The sequence below is a fragment of the Chaetodon auriga genome, chromosome 2, assembly GCF_051107435.1.
Source record: "Chaetodon auriga isolate fChaAug3 chromosome 2, fChaAug3.hap1, whole genome shotgun sequence".
Lineage (NCBI taxonomy): Eukaryota > Metazoa > Chordata > Actinopteri > Chaetodontiformes > Chaetodontidae > Chaetodon > Chaetodon auriga.
This window is the reverse complement of record NC_135075.1, coordinates 6,646,300-6,660,744: the sequence shown is the minus strand read 5'-3', so window position 1 is coordinate 6,660,744 and position 14,445 is coordinate 6,646,300. Positions and strand designations below refer to the sequence as shown.

Here is a 14,445-nt window from a genome sequence, read left to right as displayed (position 1 = left end):
GCACGTTTTCCTTTAGGTGGCAACAAAACCCTCCTCCTAAGAGATGCATGGGTTTACTGTGCTGAATATAATGTAACATTAGCATAGACATTATACAGTACACACTTCTAAACATGAACATACAACCTAACCCTATTCACACTTTGTTCTTACAGCATCCTCGTGCTGTTTGATACACCAACACATGTCTGAGACTGTCCCTGCAAGTTCTTTTTATTGGTGTGAAGCCACATTTATCTTTTAGCGCAAGGAGTCTGGTCTGTATAACAAAACATATTTCCCTCTGGAGGAGCGAAGATGATAAAGGCAGAGATTGTTTGAGCTGTGATTGAACAGAAATAATTCTCATTAAAAGCATATTGTTTCACTAACATCACACGCACACATAAAAGCACATTTTGCCACCAGGCAGAGAGCTTTGTGTTAAAATTTACTTTAAGTTAAGTGTGCCCTTCTGTCCCATTACTGTCAAGACAATGTTATAATTAACCAGACCAAGGTCCCCGGGGAAATGTGAGGATAATCAAGGGAGATTAGACGCTGTTTGTGTGTTGGAGGTGTCAGGTGGAAAGCAATTATCCTCATATGAATTATGACTTCCAGGATCACACTCACAGACACACAGAGAAGCCAACACATGCCCACAGGGATAAAAAATGTGGAGTGTGTGAGTGCAGGTGCACAGGTGCAGCTGTCCATGTACACACACACATGCTGTATATACATATACTCACTCACACATAAACATACACCGAACAGAGATGAGTTCAGGCCAGAAACCATAAGGATTTACAGTAAGTGTATCCTATTCGTGGGTTGCTCTACCACGACACCCTCATAAAATGTGCAAGTCTGTTCTTCGCTGAGATCAAGTGGTTTATTATGTCTGAAAGGAGCCCAAAGAAACGATTATTTTTTCAACATTTCATGCGCCTGCTGTGGCTTTTTTCCCCCCGCACACAATGACAACAACAGAGCCGCCTCTGTGTCTAAATTAATGAGGGCACTGGGCTGAGAATAAAAGCAAAGTATCACTAAAGAGTGTTTACTTATGAATCAAAGAGTATGAGACTGGAATAAATTGAAGAGTTTATACAAAAGTAAATAATTCAGCAGATTTGTTTAATCCTCAGAGAAGCTGTTGTGGTGTATATTTGATTGTTATTTGCAGCACCCATTTATTTGAATTTAAACTCAATTTTTTGGAGCATGAAACCATCTCAACACCAATAAACCATCGTAAAAGATGAATTTCAAATAATCCCCCCCTTCCCCTCCTTTTTCTGTCTCCCTCTCTCTCAGTCTCATACCAGGTGAAGCAGGGGACATGTGAGGTGGTGGCCATCCATCGCTGCTGTAATAAGAATAGGATTGAGGAGCGCTCTCAAACCGTCAAGTGTTCCTGCTTCCCTGGGCAGGTCGCTGGCACCACCAGAGCCAGACCCTCCTGTGTGGAAGGTAACCCCCCCCCCAACCCTGGATGTCTGTGTGTGTGAAAGAAGGCGTAGGCTATATATATAAACCAGTGCTGTATTTGCAGCCCCACAATCCAGATCATTCCTCAAGGATGGACCATTTCTGAAAAGAACAGGGTGCTGACATGCCTCTTCCTTTTCTTTTTAAAATAAATAAATAAATAAATAAATAAATAAATAAATAAATAAATAAATAAAATCAGTTTGTACAAATACATATGAGGAAAAAATGCTCCAGCAGACAGAAGTTGTCATCATATATTGAAACTATGTGCTGAAAGCAGCAGCACACTGTTTTGGAGAAGAACTTTTCCCATGAACAAATCGCCTACAGTTGACATTTATTCTGCGTGAGCTGCTCATTGAACTACTGTAGGTCTGGTTATAGTGGTCAGCTGCAAAGAGTCTGTGTAGCAGTTGCACCGCCTACTTCAGCTGCAGCTGTGGTAACCTCTCAAAACCTTCAGTTTTCTGTGAGTCTACCCTTAAGTGCACACTATATGAAAATATACTGTATATTCTGTATGAACCTCCTCCAGCAACCCACCACGTTGAAGCTATATGACACCTACAGAAAAACATTCAAACCTAATATGCAGCACTGTCAAACAGAAATATTCCAGATGTCTTGTGCATCATTTTATACACGTTTCCCCACAGTTCTGCAGCAAGGCCTCAGCATTTCTGCTGGGAACATGACTAGAATTGAAAATAATGTTTTGCAGGTTTGGACAGTGCTTGGCTGCGCAACATGTTTTCGTAATGATTGACACACTGCTGAATCTGACAAGGTCAAAGAGGCTAAAAATGTTTTTGATCCTCCTGCATCATTGAAGTTGCTACATGAAACATCTCACCTAAAACAAATCATTCCCAGATTCATTTTGAGATATTACTCCACTGCAGGAAAGATTAATAGGTTGTGTTTTGAATTGCTGCCAGACTCAGTTCTGTGCAAAAATTGATTTTTTTTTTTTAATAGCCCCAAAAAAGGAAGACGCTGCTACTGGTCTAGCATAACGCTAACCTTTCAAAGGTGGTCGAAAACATGGAAAGCTGATGGAAAAGTCACCCTCAGAATCCCTGTCCTTCTTCAGCAAAGCCACACAATAAAGACACAGAGACGGGGTGAGGCAGGCAGAGGATGGAGAAATGTCAAAAGAGAGAAACAAAGCAATAAAATGCTGTCTTAACACTTGGAGCTAAGAATATCCCTGATCTGAAATTGTGGCCATGACTAAATGTCCATCTTGGTCTCTTCTGTTTATGGTAATAACACCAAAAAGTCACAGTTAATTTGAGTTATTTAAAAATTAATACACAAAGTGAAACTGCATATCTCGGCCCTGCTAGTATAACAAGTTGTGATTTATCATGTCCTAAAGAGATCATGCAACATGAAAGGTTAAAGCCATTAATGCAGGTAATGGAAACCCCAATCACCAGTGTTGCCCCCTTATTCCCCCGGCGCTGTGTGAAAGGAGAAGCAGATATATGACAGCTGTCAGCCAAGCCTGCCTCAGCCGCAAGACTGGAAATTTAAACTGCAGTGTAAAAGGCTCGCTGTTATTGGGGACAGCATTCCATTTCATATCCAGTCGGGCCACTTGAGTATACGGCAGATGGTGATGAAGAAAGGATTTTCAGACAAAGAACTGTGAAGAAAAAAGAACAAGCATTGGTAAGGGGGAGATTTTAGGGGAAGAATCATGATATCAAATCGTTATGTTCTTCATAATATATAGAAAATTAATTTCAAAGGAATTCTTTTCTCTCTCTCACACACACAGACACTGTGAGTGTGTTTGTGCCTGTTAATGCATGCTGTGTATGTGGGAGTGTAGTGATGACAGACAGATGAAAGCTACGGGTCATTTTCACGGACCTTTGTTTGACTCCTTTGTCCGATCTGCAAGCTCCTGCCCAGCAAGAAACAAGCAGTGTCACTGACCCCTATCATCCGCAGACTCTCCGCTGAGATCACAAACGCACACCCAGTGTCAGCCAACTCGCTCCAATCACGCTATATTAGCCCCCTACCAGAGGAAAATACATGGGTGTCTCATATATGAGTAGAAGCGGTGAATCTCTGAAGCGCACAGGTTATTCAAACTGTTAAGGTCAGCCAGGAGGGGAGGAAACTGAATCCACACTCCCACAGACCAGAAACCCGGCCACACAAAGAAGACACTGATGAGATGTTTGGCAAGGATGAAGGGATGTGTTTTCTCAGACTTTGAACTTGATAAGATTTGGAGTTTTGGGTTCACTTCTTCCCTGTGAAAACAGAGCATCAGCACATTCTCACTCCAGGGCAGTAAATGATATGCAAACTAGGAAAAGTCATGAAGTAACAAGCTGATAAAACATATGTTTTTTGTGCTGTTAATGAGGGCCCAGTGTGTTCAGGACCCCAAAGCACCACAGTTGGGTTGGTATTATTATCAATGACTCTTATGTATTCTTTTCTCTGCACCCTTTTTGCACCCTTATCTGCACCCTTCTGCTTGCCTCTGAGTTTTTTTAGTGACTCATTTTATTTCTTTGAAATCAAACAAGCAAACACAATTGACTTTCTGTGCTGCCTGCACGTGCTCCAAGTGTCCAAACGCCTTCCATATTTAGCCATCACGACTCCCCACGGAGCACCCGACCCTCCACCTCCACCTTGTGTTGCTATTCCTGCATGTGGCCAGTAGACGGTGCTTTTCCCATTCAAATGACTCTGTCACAAACATACCTGCTAGTTCACATCAGCACTGTTTTCACTCAATAAGAAAAGTAGATTTGTTGTTTAACCTCTTTGATGAGTTCCTAGATGGGAACAATTGCTTGATAATGATAAATCAGGCAACCATAGCAAAGATGATTGGCTTTGTAATGAAAGTTGGGATAAATAAAGAATGGCGTGAAACTTTGCTAACCTTTCAGAATAGGCACTGCCCTGATGCTTTGCTTTTGTTTGTTCACTTCTCCTGAAAGACTCGGTATAGTTTGCTAAGAGTAAGGAACGGCACTGATGAGAAGCTAATAGACTGACAGTTATTACTGCGTTACTGAAAGTCATTCAATGATAAATCCTTTTTCATGGTGTTAATCACTTCCTCCTTTCTTCTTTATTTCTCCCTCACAAAATCACACACAAGCACGCACACACACACACACACACACACACACACACACACAGCGTAGTCCCTCTATCACACGAGTCATGAGGTTAATTTCCTATTCAGATCTCACCTCCGTCTCTCACCACCTCTCATTTCCAAATGCAGTGCTCAGCAGCACTTAGCTCATGAGTCATGCTTGACCTCTGAGTTCACAGATACAAAAGATCTCACCTCATCCAACACTGGCTCACAGACGCACACAGACACACATCCATGTATGCTACTCTCACCTTTTAGGCTTGAGCACTGATGGAAAGAGACAAACCCCTCTCAGTAGCCAGTCCTTGTAGAAAAGCCATAGTGTAAATGGAGTTGCATTATTGATGCTGGCTGAAAGAGGAGTAAATGGCTGCTGGTCCCATTACTGCCCATTGCACGGTGGGGCCCATTACTGTCAGACTAACTTTTTCAAGTGAACACCATTCATCAAAATATTCTTTTTCTTGATTTTCCATTAATCGTGAAACACACTTCTTCTTTTTTTTCTTTTTTCTAGTAGACTTGGTAGTGGTAGTGTGTGTGTGAATGAGGAATTACTGAAATAGTAAGGCGATTTAGAAAAGAGTGAAGAGGTTCTGCAGGTGGAATTGGTAATGTGTGATAAAAAGAAGTCGTTTGTTTTTAAGAATACTACACAGGGTCCACTTGTGTGTCTGTGTGTCATTGATTTCACATTCGCACAAACTAGCTTGTCTAAGTGAAGACAAAATGTCTGTCCGCTGTTTGGTTTTACTGCAGTAGCATTCAGGATAAATAAAATGTTTTTTTGTCTCAATTTGGGTTCTGCCAAGTTCAGTCAGGCTCACAGGGTTAGGTAGGAATGTGCTGGTTACGGCTTGGGCTTGTGTGCACCTCTTGGAAATGAATGTAAGTCATGCAAAGTCCAGAGAGAAGGCTGTCCTCACATGAAGTATGAGCATTATTACTCATTGCTTAGTTGTGTGCTATACACATGTGCAGTATAGCTGACAACATACTGATATTCTTTACTCATGTAATAGTTTAAAAGGCCTGAATTCAAAAGTCTACACAAATAAAAGTGTAAGTGTTAGCATCAAAATGTATTGGTTTCAAATATAAAGGTAAGGGAGGAATTATTGCTTTCAGAGTGTCAAATGATCTAATTCATTAATGTGCAGGGAGCATTTTAATGTTGTAGACGATACATTCAAAGTTAAATGGAACCACTTTATACTGCTGGGTTGTTGAGCCTTTAACAGTGTGTCACATGAAAAGAGCCTCTATGCTTTTATCTGCAAAGTAACGAGTAACTGTAACCATGAAACAGACATAGAGAACAAAAGGTACAAGATCTTCCTCTGAATATAAATACTCAAATTAATTAGAACATCTCTTCTAATTATACTGAAGTTACAGTGCAGACTAAGAGTCATATGCCAACTGTGCATCAATATGTGTGTGTGTGTGTGTGTGTGTGTGTGTGTGTGTGTCTGGCACTTTTCTGAGTACTGTAGGAAGGTCTTAAAGTCTTTCCTCAGACACTGTCATTAAAGTGTGTTTGGTGGTGGAGAAAGACAGATAGCACAGAGACCTGATAAAAACAGTGGATGAATGGATTTACTTTGGTGTGTGATTTGCTGAACTCAGCGACACACAAACTGTTTTTCATCACTGGGCAAAGAAATCCAGTTTAGTGTTTCAACACACATCAACCTGCTGTTATTTACTGTAATATCAGCTCAATAATGTCACGCTTTTGTCATTTTGTCGGGCTGCTCCTGTGTAGGCGCGTAACTGTTCAACATGTATAATCTTTTTTGGACTGCTTTTCCACCGCACGTTCCACTTGTGTTGTGTTTTCTCGTCATGCATACCTGGGTGTGCTGGCATGGCTGTGTGAGTCATGGCAACAGAGATACAGTGTGTTAGTAAATCATTGTAGAAAGAGATGGATGCCTCTCTCCAACTGCTTCTGCACTCCAGGATCACTGAGTGGAACAGTTACAATGCCTCAGGGTATCCATACCTCTGGGTCCATCCCCAACTTCTTGTTTGTGTGTGTGTGTGTGTGTGTGAAGGTACATCATATTGCCTTTAAATATTAATGACCTGGGAGTAAGGGCACAGGACGCCTTGTGATTGTGCTTTTACGCCTGACACTTACTGCCCAGTTGAGGCTGCATACATGTACACACAAAACACACAAAGGCATCTATATGTGCACAACAGGCACACACACAAACACACACGGAGATACAAAGTGAAAGTAAACTCCCTATTGCAGTTTGTGTTGCTCCACTGAGTGAGTTCAGGCGGTGCCTTTGTAAAGTATTAATGGGCAAACACTCTAACAAACAAATGCTTGAGTGCACATATTGTATTAGTATTCCCTGCCTTTCATCAAACAGGCTACATTTGAACGATACAATGGGATATGTAGTGAATTAGGTTTTTTTTAATATATGTCAAAGGCTTATCTATTATTCTTTATCCTGTGACTTGAATAACTTCAGATGAAAGGGTAAGAGGTGAAGGAAGTCCCTTTGAAGTTGCATAATTGGTGACGTATTCAATTTCATCACATGACATACATTCTGTCTTGGACAGTAGAGTCAGTTGGCTTCGCTGATGTCACATTTCCTGCTTTAGTGTGTAATTAAAAGAATGTTTCTATATTTCACAGATACAATATAACGATTACTATTGTGACATACACCTGATTGATTCACACCTTTTTTTTGTCTTCTTAGAAGGTCAAGGTGTGAACTTGTTTATTGTGTTTACTTTTGATGAAAATGAGAATTTTCTTCCACCTACAGAAACACTCCGCATCAAGTGTGAAGCTCTTGCATGGGGGTCCTTGTGTTCAGCATTAACACTCGTTAAATACTTGTGAAGGTAGAACACAGCACGCAAAGTGTGAGCAGTCCGTTACCAAGGCGTTGCTCACACAAGGCATACCAGCTTATATTTGGTCACAGGGGTCTGAAGAAAACATCAATTATCCGTTCATGCAAAGTCACACACAGCATTAATATGTGGATGAGGGGATCTGCAGTTTCAACTTTGTCCACTTGATGTCACAAACATTTCAATGACAATCCAGGCGCCACTGCAGGAAGAAATGAAGGTGAAGTACAGTATGGCACGGATGCTCATGCAGCTGACATATGTGCTCACACACACACACACACACTCACACACACACAGACACACACACACACAAATGAAAAGCTGTAACCACAGCAGCCGTCAGGATGAGTGGCATTCATCAGGAGTGTGTGAGATTGACGTGTTGTGATCAGCGGGAGGAGAGACAGAGCTGTAGGCAGCCTCGTAGCATGAAACCAATGTAGACCTTATTTAGAGAACCCCAGAGACAAGGCAAGAACCTGGGGAATAACATAGCCTCAGTCCCTTGTGTTGCCTAATCACCTGCACCTTAAGCAAAGCACTGTCTAGACGTTTGCCCTCAGCTGAGACTGTGCTGAAAGTTTGAGAGAGAACTTGAAGAAGAGCTATTTGGGATGCAGATTCTCATTGTAATTAGCTGATAGTAACTGCAGTGAAATGTATGCCTGAGCTGTAAACCTTTTTTAATTAGCATATGCACCTTTTGTGAATATAAATGTAGACTCATAATGAGACTGATGCAATTAAAGCAGGCTGCCTGAGAGATACTCCATGTGTTATACACATTTTTTCCTGGAGTATACGCATCCTTTTTCTATTTCAAGTACTTTACAGCGATTCATCTTCACACTTGTTGAATATTCAGGTGAAAAAATTACAGGGAGGTAAGTGCAGAGAAAATAAAGCCATCAACGTCAAATTAGCTCAATCATTTTGAAAGCAATTGAGCTGATACTGCCTCTCAAGTATTTCTGCTCTTTGAGAGCCGGCCAGTCTGACTGTGAATAGCGAACAACTTGTGTGAGTCATGATGACAGAGTGTTGATGAGATGAAGCAGTTAATGGATAAATGAAGAGCTCAACGTTTTGGGGAAATATGCTTATTTGTTTTCTGTCTGACAGATAATAAGTTTGATACAACTCTCATGAGTGAGTAAATAGTGGAAATCAAATATTTTACTGTCAGAGAGTCATGCAGAAAAGGAACTCTGTGGGCCGTCTGCACAGCAGCTGACTTTGAAGATATCACAGTTATATAGTGTGAATCCAACTAGCACCCACCACCAGCCTCTACACACCTGCTATTAGTAGGGTTCAGAAAAACTATGATCCCAGTGATGATCTCAGAATGAACTACTGCACAGACACTAAGTGCCACTGTAATGTTTTTATCACTGACCTGCTGAGACCTGTCCGTGAGTGCCGTCCAACATCCAAACTGTTCATGACATCACAGGCCTTGCACCGGTTCCAATTTTCTGACTTGACAGGCAGGTGCTTATGTGTCGTGCCTGGCCCGCCATCCCAGTATAGCATGAGATAAGCTGCAGGGAACGCTAAGTCCATAATAGCACTCAGAGGCCATGCCCATTAGCTCTAAATAACACTCTTGCAGTGCAAAGCACCGTCGTCGACACCATAATGACCACATTAACGAGCATTACACAGCCATTGGTTTTTAGAACCGCTTACTGCCACTGAGCTCATGCATCATATCAGTGTGTTCAACATTACGCCCTGTGATAGCTGTGAGTTTTTTTTTGTGGTGACTTAACTTGGTGTTGGCTCTCCTCATCTGCCTATGTGTCTTCCTGTGTCTGTCCTTGCATTTGTGCTGCCTGTTTTCCATTCTGGTCCTGTTTGTTACTCACCTTCTCTCTGTTGCCTTTGTTTAATCTGCTCTTTTCTCCATTGGACTCAGTGATAGTCATCCACAAACAACCTCTTTCCCTCGTTCCTATATCTCCCTCCCTCCCCCTCCCAGTTCCCCTTGCTGCTTATTTCCTCGGTACAAAGATGTTTTCTTGGTGAACACCTATTATTTAGCCTTGTCCTCCTCCCTCTCCCCTTTTTCCCTCAGTCACTGTGTTTTGTCTCACATGATGCTTGAGAGGATTTGTCTCTTGCTCTTTTGCATTGTGCAGTTGAAAGCCCATTTTTCTGCCAATACCACCTCATCTCCTTCCCTTTTCCTGGAAACAATAGTCACAAGAGATCAAAATTCCCTTCTAAGAAACATCAATTCCCAAGTTTAATGAAGTTGGAGAAATGGGTGCACTCCTTTATCTCTCTGCCTCCACACTTGAGACAGAAGGATGGATGGATGATGAGTTAGGAGAGAGGGAATTGAGTTATTCTCAGCTGTTGGGCTGTCTCCTGTCTAGACAGTGGGTCAGATGATCTGGAAGATTTGAGTGTCAGCTGCTAAAACATGAGAAAACTTTGGATTTTGACACCAGATTAACTGTAGATCAGGCCAAGTTCTCAAGCTGTGTTTTATCACTTTTTCATTTTCTTGCACATTTCACTTTTATAAAATTAGATACAATTAACTAACTTTAATTTCAATCAGTCATCTCTGGGAGGACCTTTACAGATTTTATTTTTCACAGCATTGCACGGAATGCAACGGAGATGACAGAGAGGGTTTTTATACCTACAGGAATAGATTAACATTAGTGTCAAATGCATGAGAACAGACTGTTTTAATTGATAGCACTGCTTCGTCATAATCCTGTTTTTACTCTATGTATTATGCAGTAGGAGTTAATACTAAATGGGCCTTGTGTTTCGCTGATTATGCCAGAAACAATAGGGAAGTTAGGTGAGTCATCAAAATTATGGGATGTGACTCATACAGCTGTACAAATGTAAATATACATATAAATTCACAGGGTAGCCACTTATTGTTATATCCAGTACAGGACTGTGTGACAGTGAAATCCTGTCTCGTATTTCCCCTATTCTGTCTCCTTAAATTTTATTTTATCCAGCAGATGCCAGCTTCACCCATTCCGTACAGACTTTAAGATCCCATGTTGAGGGATTACATTAATCTGATTAAAATGAAAAAAAAAAAAAAAAGGTATCTGCTATACATTTTAGCTCCTGTGAAAATCACAGTAATCATATTATAGATGAAAAAACACATGCCTGCTCAGATATACTGGAGGTTTAAACAGAGCTGTGGTGCTGTTCATGGTGCTGATTATACTGCAGTCCCAGCAGTGGGATCAGCACCATGGACAGCGCTTCTAACATTTACATTACAAAAATATGCTTCAGGCGCTGCTTTTATTTTTCCAGCCTGAGATGATAGTTCATGGTGGCTGTGGAGCAGTTACTGTGTAGGTAATGTTGTGCCCTATCCTTGCCTTTTGTCATTAATTCAGTGTTGTTCACCATATCATAATGTCCATGTAAGAAACCTGCTGTTCTTCTTTTCCCACGAACCTCTACCTGCTGCTCCAGCCTCCATTGTAGCCCAGAAGTGGTGGTGCCACATGCAGCCGTGTATGGATGGAGAGGAGTGTAAGGTGCTGCCTGACCTGACTGGTTGGTCCTGCAGCACTGGCAACAAAGTCAAAACCACCAAGGTGAGAAGCATGCCTTTCTGTGTTCGCATGTTTTCATATGTGTGCGAGTGCAGGGCCTATTTGCATGCCCACCTCTTTTCCTCTCAACATCTGCCTCTGAGTGTAATTACTGACTGATTAATTGTGTGTATGTTTTATGCATATGTCAGCTCACTCATTCGGTTCTTTTCCTTTCATTTGCTGCTTGTTCTGTTTCTGTGCTTGCACAGTGCCGTCTTTGTACATGTATATCTAGCCAACTCCAATTATTGCAGTGTCTTTGATAACTTCTAATTTGCAAGCAACAAAGCATGTAACCATATCAGTGTTCACATCAAAAGATCCCTGGAGAAACACATGATGTCCAGAAAGAATGAATAGATGTGTTACTGAGCATCTTCCAGCTTCACTAACATTTAATGTAGCCAGACTTGGCCGTGATCTTCACTTGAATAGATTTCTTTTTTCTGTGAATCACCTCACCTCAATAAATGTGTGGTGTTTATGAAAAGAAAGAACTCAGAAGTGCTTACCACGCAAAATAAAAAGCTAATCTTTGAAACAAAGCCTGCTTGGGTTTTTAAGATGCCCACAAATGAGTGTAGTCGAAGCACCAATTTAAAACATCAATAAAAAAAAAATTGCAAAGAAAATACAGAGCTAATCAACAAACAAGCCTCCCAGCGAGGCCTCTTTGTTAATCTGCTGTAACTGTATCTCCTCAGGCAAGGGTGACAAAACAACTGATGGAGAAAACACAAGACCTCTGTACACCGCGTACTCGGCACAACCACTCTGATGCCATGCAAACTTACGCTATTCAGATGAGATAAATTGATTTAAATGAGGGCCCTTCATGGCCCTTTGTAAGCCGTTGAAGTGTGAAAGTTAATTTGCGGGACTGACAACTGGGGTGTGTGTATATACGTGCCAGAGTGCGTGTCGTGGGATGGAGCAGGTGCAGTTTATTTACAGGTGAAATATAAAAAAAGAAACAGTTGCGAGGGAAGCAGCGCAGGCGCCATAAGAGTAATTGCTCGAGAGATGGCATAACAGCACAACATCTGTCGCATTCATTAGAATGCATTATGGCTGGGGCCTTCCACAGAGGCTTTACAATTAAGAGTCATAATTAAATTGGTGAGTGGGATAGACTGAAGAACAGAGGCACTGCTGGGCTCGCTCACAGGCAGTGGAATTAATGACCCTGGGCCTAACACCAACTCTGGGACTGATAGGTGCAATTATCCTCATTCTGTTGCGCGTTGCCATCTCCCTTCTTCTTCTCTTCTTTCTTTTTTGTCTCCCCCACCCCGTCTGACTAGCCGATCAGCTGACGAGCCAGTGGCTGACTACATCAGTGGACATTAATTGTGCATTTGCAAGGTGCTTTGGGACCGGTGAGCAGTTACTTGGAGACATGGTGGCAGATGTCACTGAGGATAGCTGCAACGAGACATCGATTCCCTGGCAACAGCTCTCGTGGCCCTGCACTCTCGCTCCCTCTGTGTGTCTCTTCTTTATCCTGCGTCTCTCTTTCTACCCATGACCTCCTTTCTCCACCTCAGCGTCTCATTCACCGTGATGATCTGTATCTGTCCATCTGTTCCACTCCCACACAGCGTAGGTGTGCTGTGGAGAGATGCATAGATTGCTTGACCGAGCCACCGGAACACTCTTTAACAAGGAATAGCAAAGACGCCGCACCATAAGATGCACTTTTTCACATGTCCCATTTCATATGTCTGCCTTTGTTGAAAAAACATTTAGAGCATTTTCAGGACCAGAACAGGATTTTTTAAATACATGAGCCTATGTGTTCATTACAAATGCACATGAGATGAGGTTTGTTGGTGGAAAACAGGCTCTATACATGTCCAATTATACGCCTTCAACTTACTGCCCAAGTGTAAACAAGCCATTACAGCTCCGAGACATGTGAAATACAGCTTTAGCAGCGGAGACGTGGTTAGTCCCTGCAATCAGTCAGGGAGCTAGACTGAAAGCAATCATTTTCAACCCGATGAAAAAGACATAGAGTCAGAAATAGAGAGCAAATAGTTTGGTTTAGAATATTCTCCTCTGACCTCCGATTGGCTCTTTCAAATGGAAAGATTCATTCAGCGAGTGTGAAGAGGGACAGAGTCACTCCATGTAATTACATGTCTCAGTGACACTGATTGTCTTCTCCTATGTGTGGTGTTGTTTCTTCTTTAGGTCACGCGATAGCAAGAGAGCTGCTGAGCCACGAGGAAACTTGAAACTCCCCATGTGGAAAGGATGGATGACACACACACACATTTACTGTACGGTGGGGAAATGATCAAGGAAAGGACCGTTGTCAGGCCATCCATCACAAAACAATGGGATAAACTGTACTCATCACAAACTATGTACACTTGTCTACATGGAGCCACAAATAAAACACACTGTATACAGTGTGCTGGTTGTTGAGACCAGTGGCCTACAATCATGGACACCCAGGGTACATCTGGACGCAAATGGACTCTTATTTTCCAATAACGGACAAAGTGTGGATTGATCAAAAAAATGGTCAACTTCATTCACTGATTAAGCATTTCAAAGTATATATTTCAACAAAGCATTTGTGGGTGAGTGTGAGATTCGAACTAAAAGCTGTGCTGCTGGACAGAGTCCAGGCCTGCTGTCAATATGTGGGGCTTATACTGGAGACAGCTGGAGATGATTTGGGAGAAATGAAAGAGATAGCAGCTCGTAATTAGCAAATAGCAAATTAGCATCAAATTGCTCTTGTGGGTCAAGTCACTACCATGAAGATTGTTTTGCGGGAGTCATTTTGCAGTTCTAATTAGGAATTGCAGTGTAGGATCATAACAACATATTAAAAATTCATGTAAGATATTTGCACTAGTTGAAACCATTTGGGAATGTTTTGTTTTTCTAGATATCTTCCATCTTTTGCTGTGGATGTCACATGAAATTGAAGGTGAGCATTTTGTAAAATGTCTGACACTTGAAGTAGATAAATATAAATATATATATAAATATATATCATGCCCCATTATTCCTGAGTAGTTCTTGGTTAAAAATGGCTCAGACTATTGAGCCTCGCTTACATACAGCTTGGTACAATATGAACTAGCAAAGTGTGATTCATCTGTCTCATTTTTGCCCAGAAACATTTCCAAGCTCAGCCTTCAAAGTTATATATCTTTGATCTATATTATATTCAGTATGTGACATCTCTTATGTTAACTGTTGAAAGGAGGCCCATAAAATGTTCAAACAAGGAAGACAAGTTGTCTTTATGTTCTTATTTCGCTTCAGTCACAATCTTTTTTCTTCTTTCTGTCTCTCTAAATGTTCAGA

At 41.5% G+C, this 14,445-nt stretch overlaps 1 protein-coding gene across 1 annotated transcript in view; it reads left to right on the top strand.

Annotated features, from left to right (window-relative positions):
• The window catches only part of tafa4b (TAFA chemokine like family member 4b), a 37,682-nt gene extending 23,315 nt beyond the window's left edge, over positions 1–14,367 (top strand). Inside the window, exons 4-6 of the mRNA XM_076748564.1 lie at positions 1,303–1,458; positions 10,991–11,115; positions 13,312–14,367. Coding sequence (XP_076604679.1) covers positions 1,303–1,458; positions 10,991–11,115; positions 13,312–13,323 — 293 coding nt within the window. The 3' untranslated portion in view covers positions 13,324–14,367. The remainder of the gene's footprint in view (positions 1–1,302; positions 1,459–10,990; positions 11,116–13,311) is intronic.
• Positions 14,368–14,445: the final 78 nt, after the last annotated feature.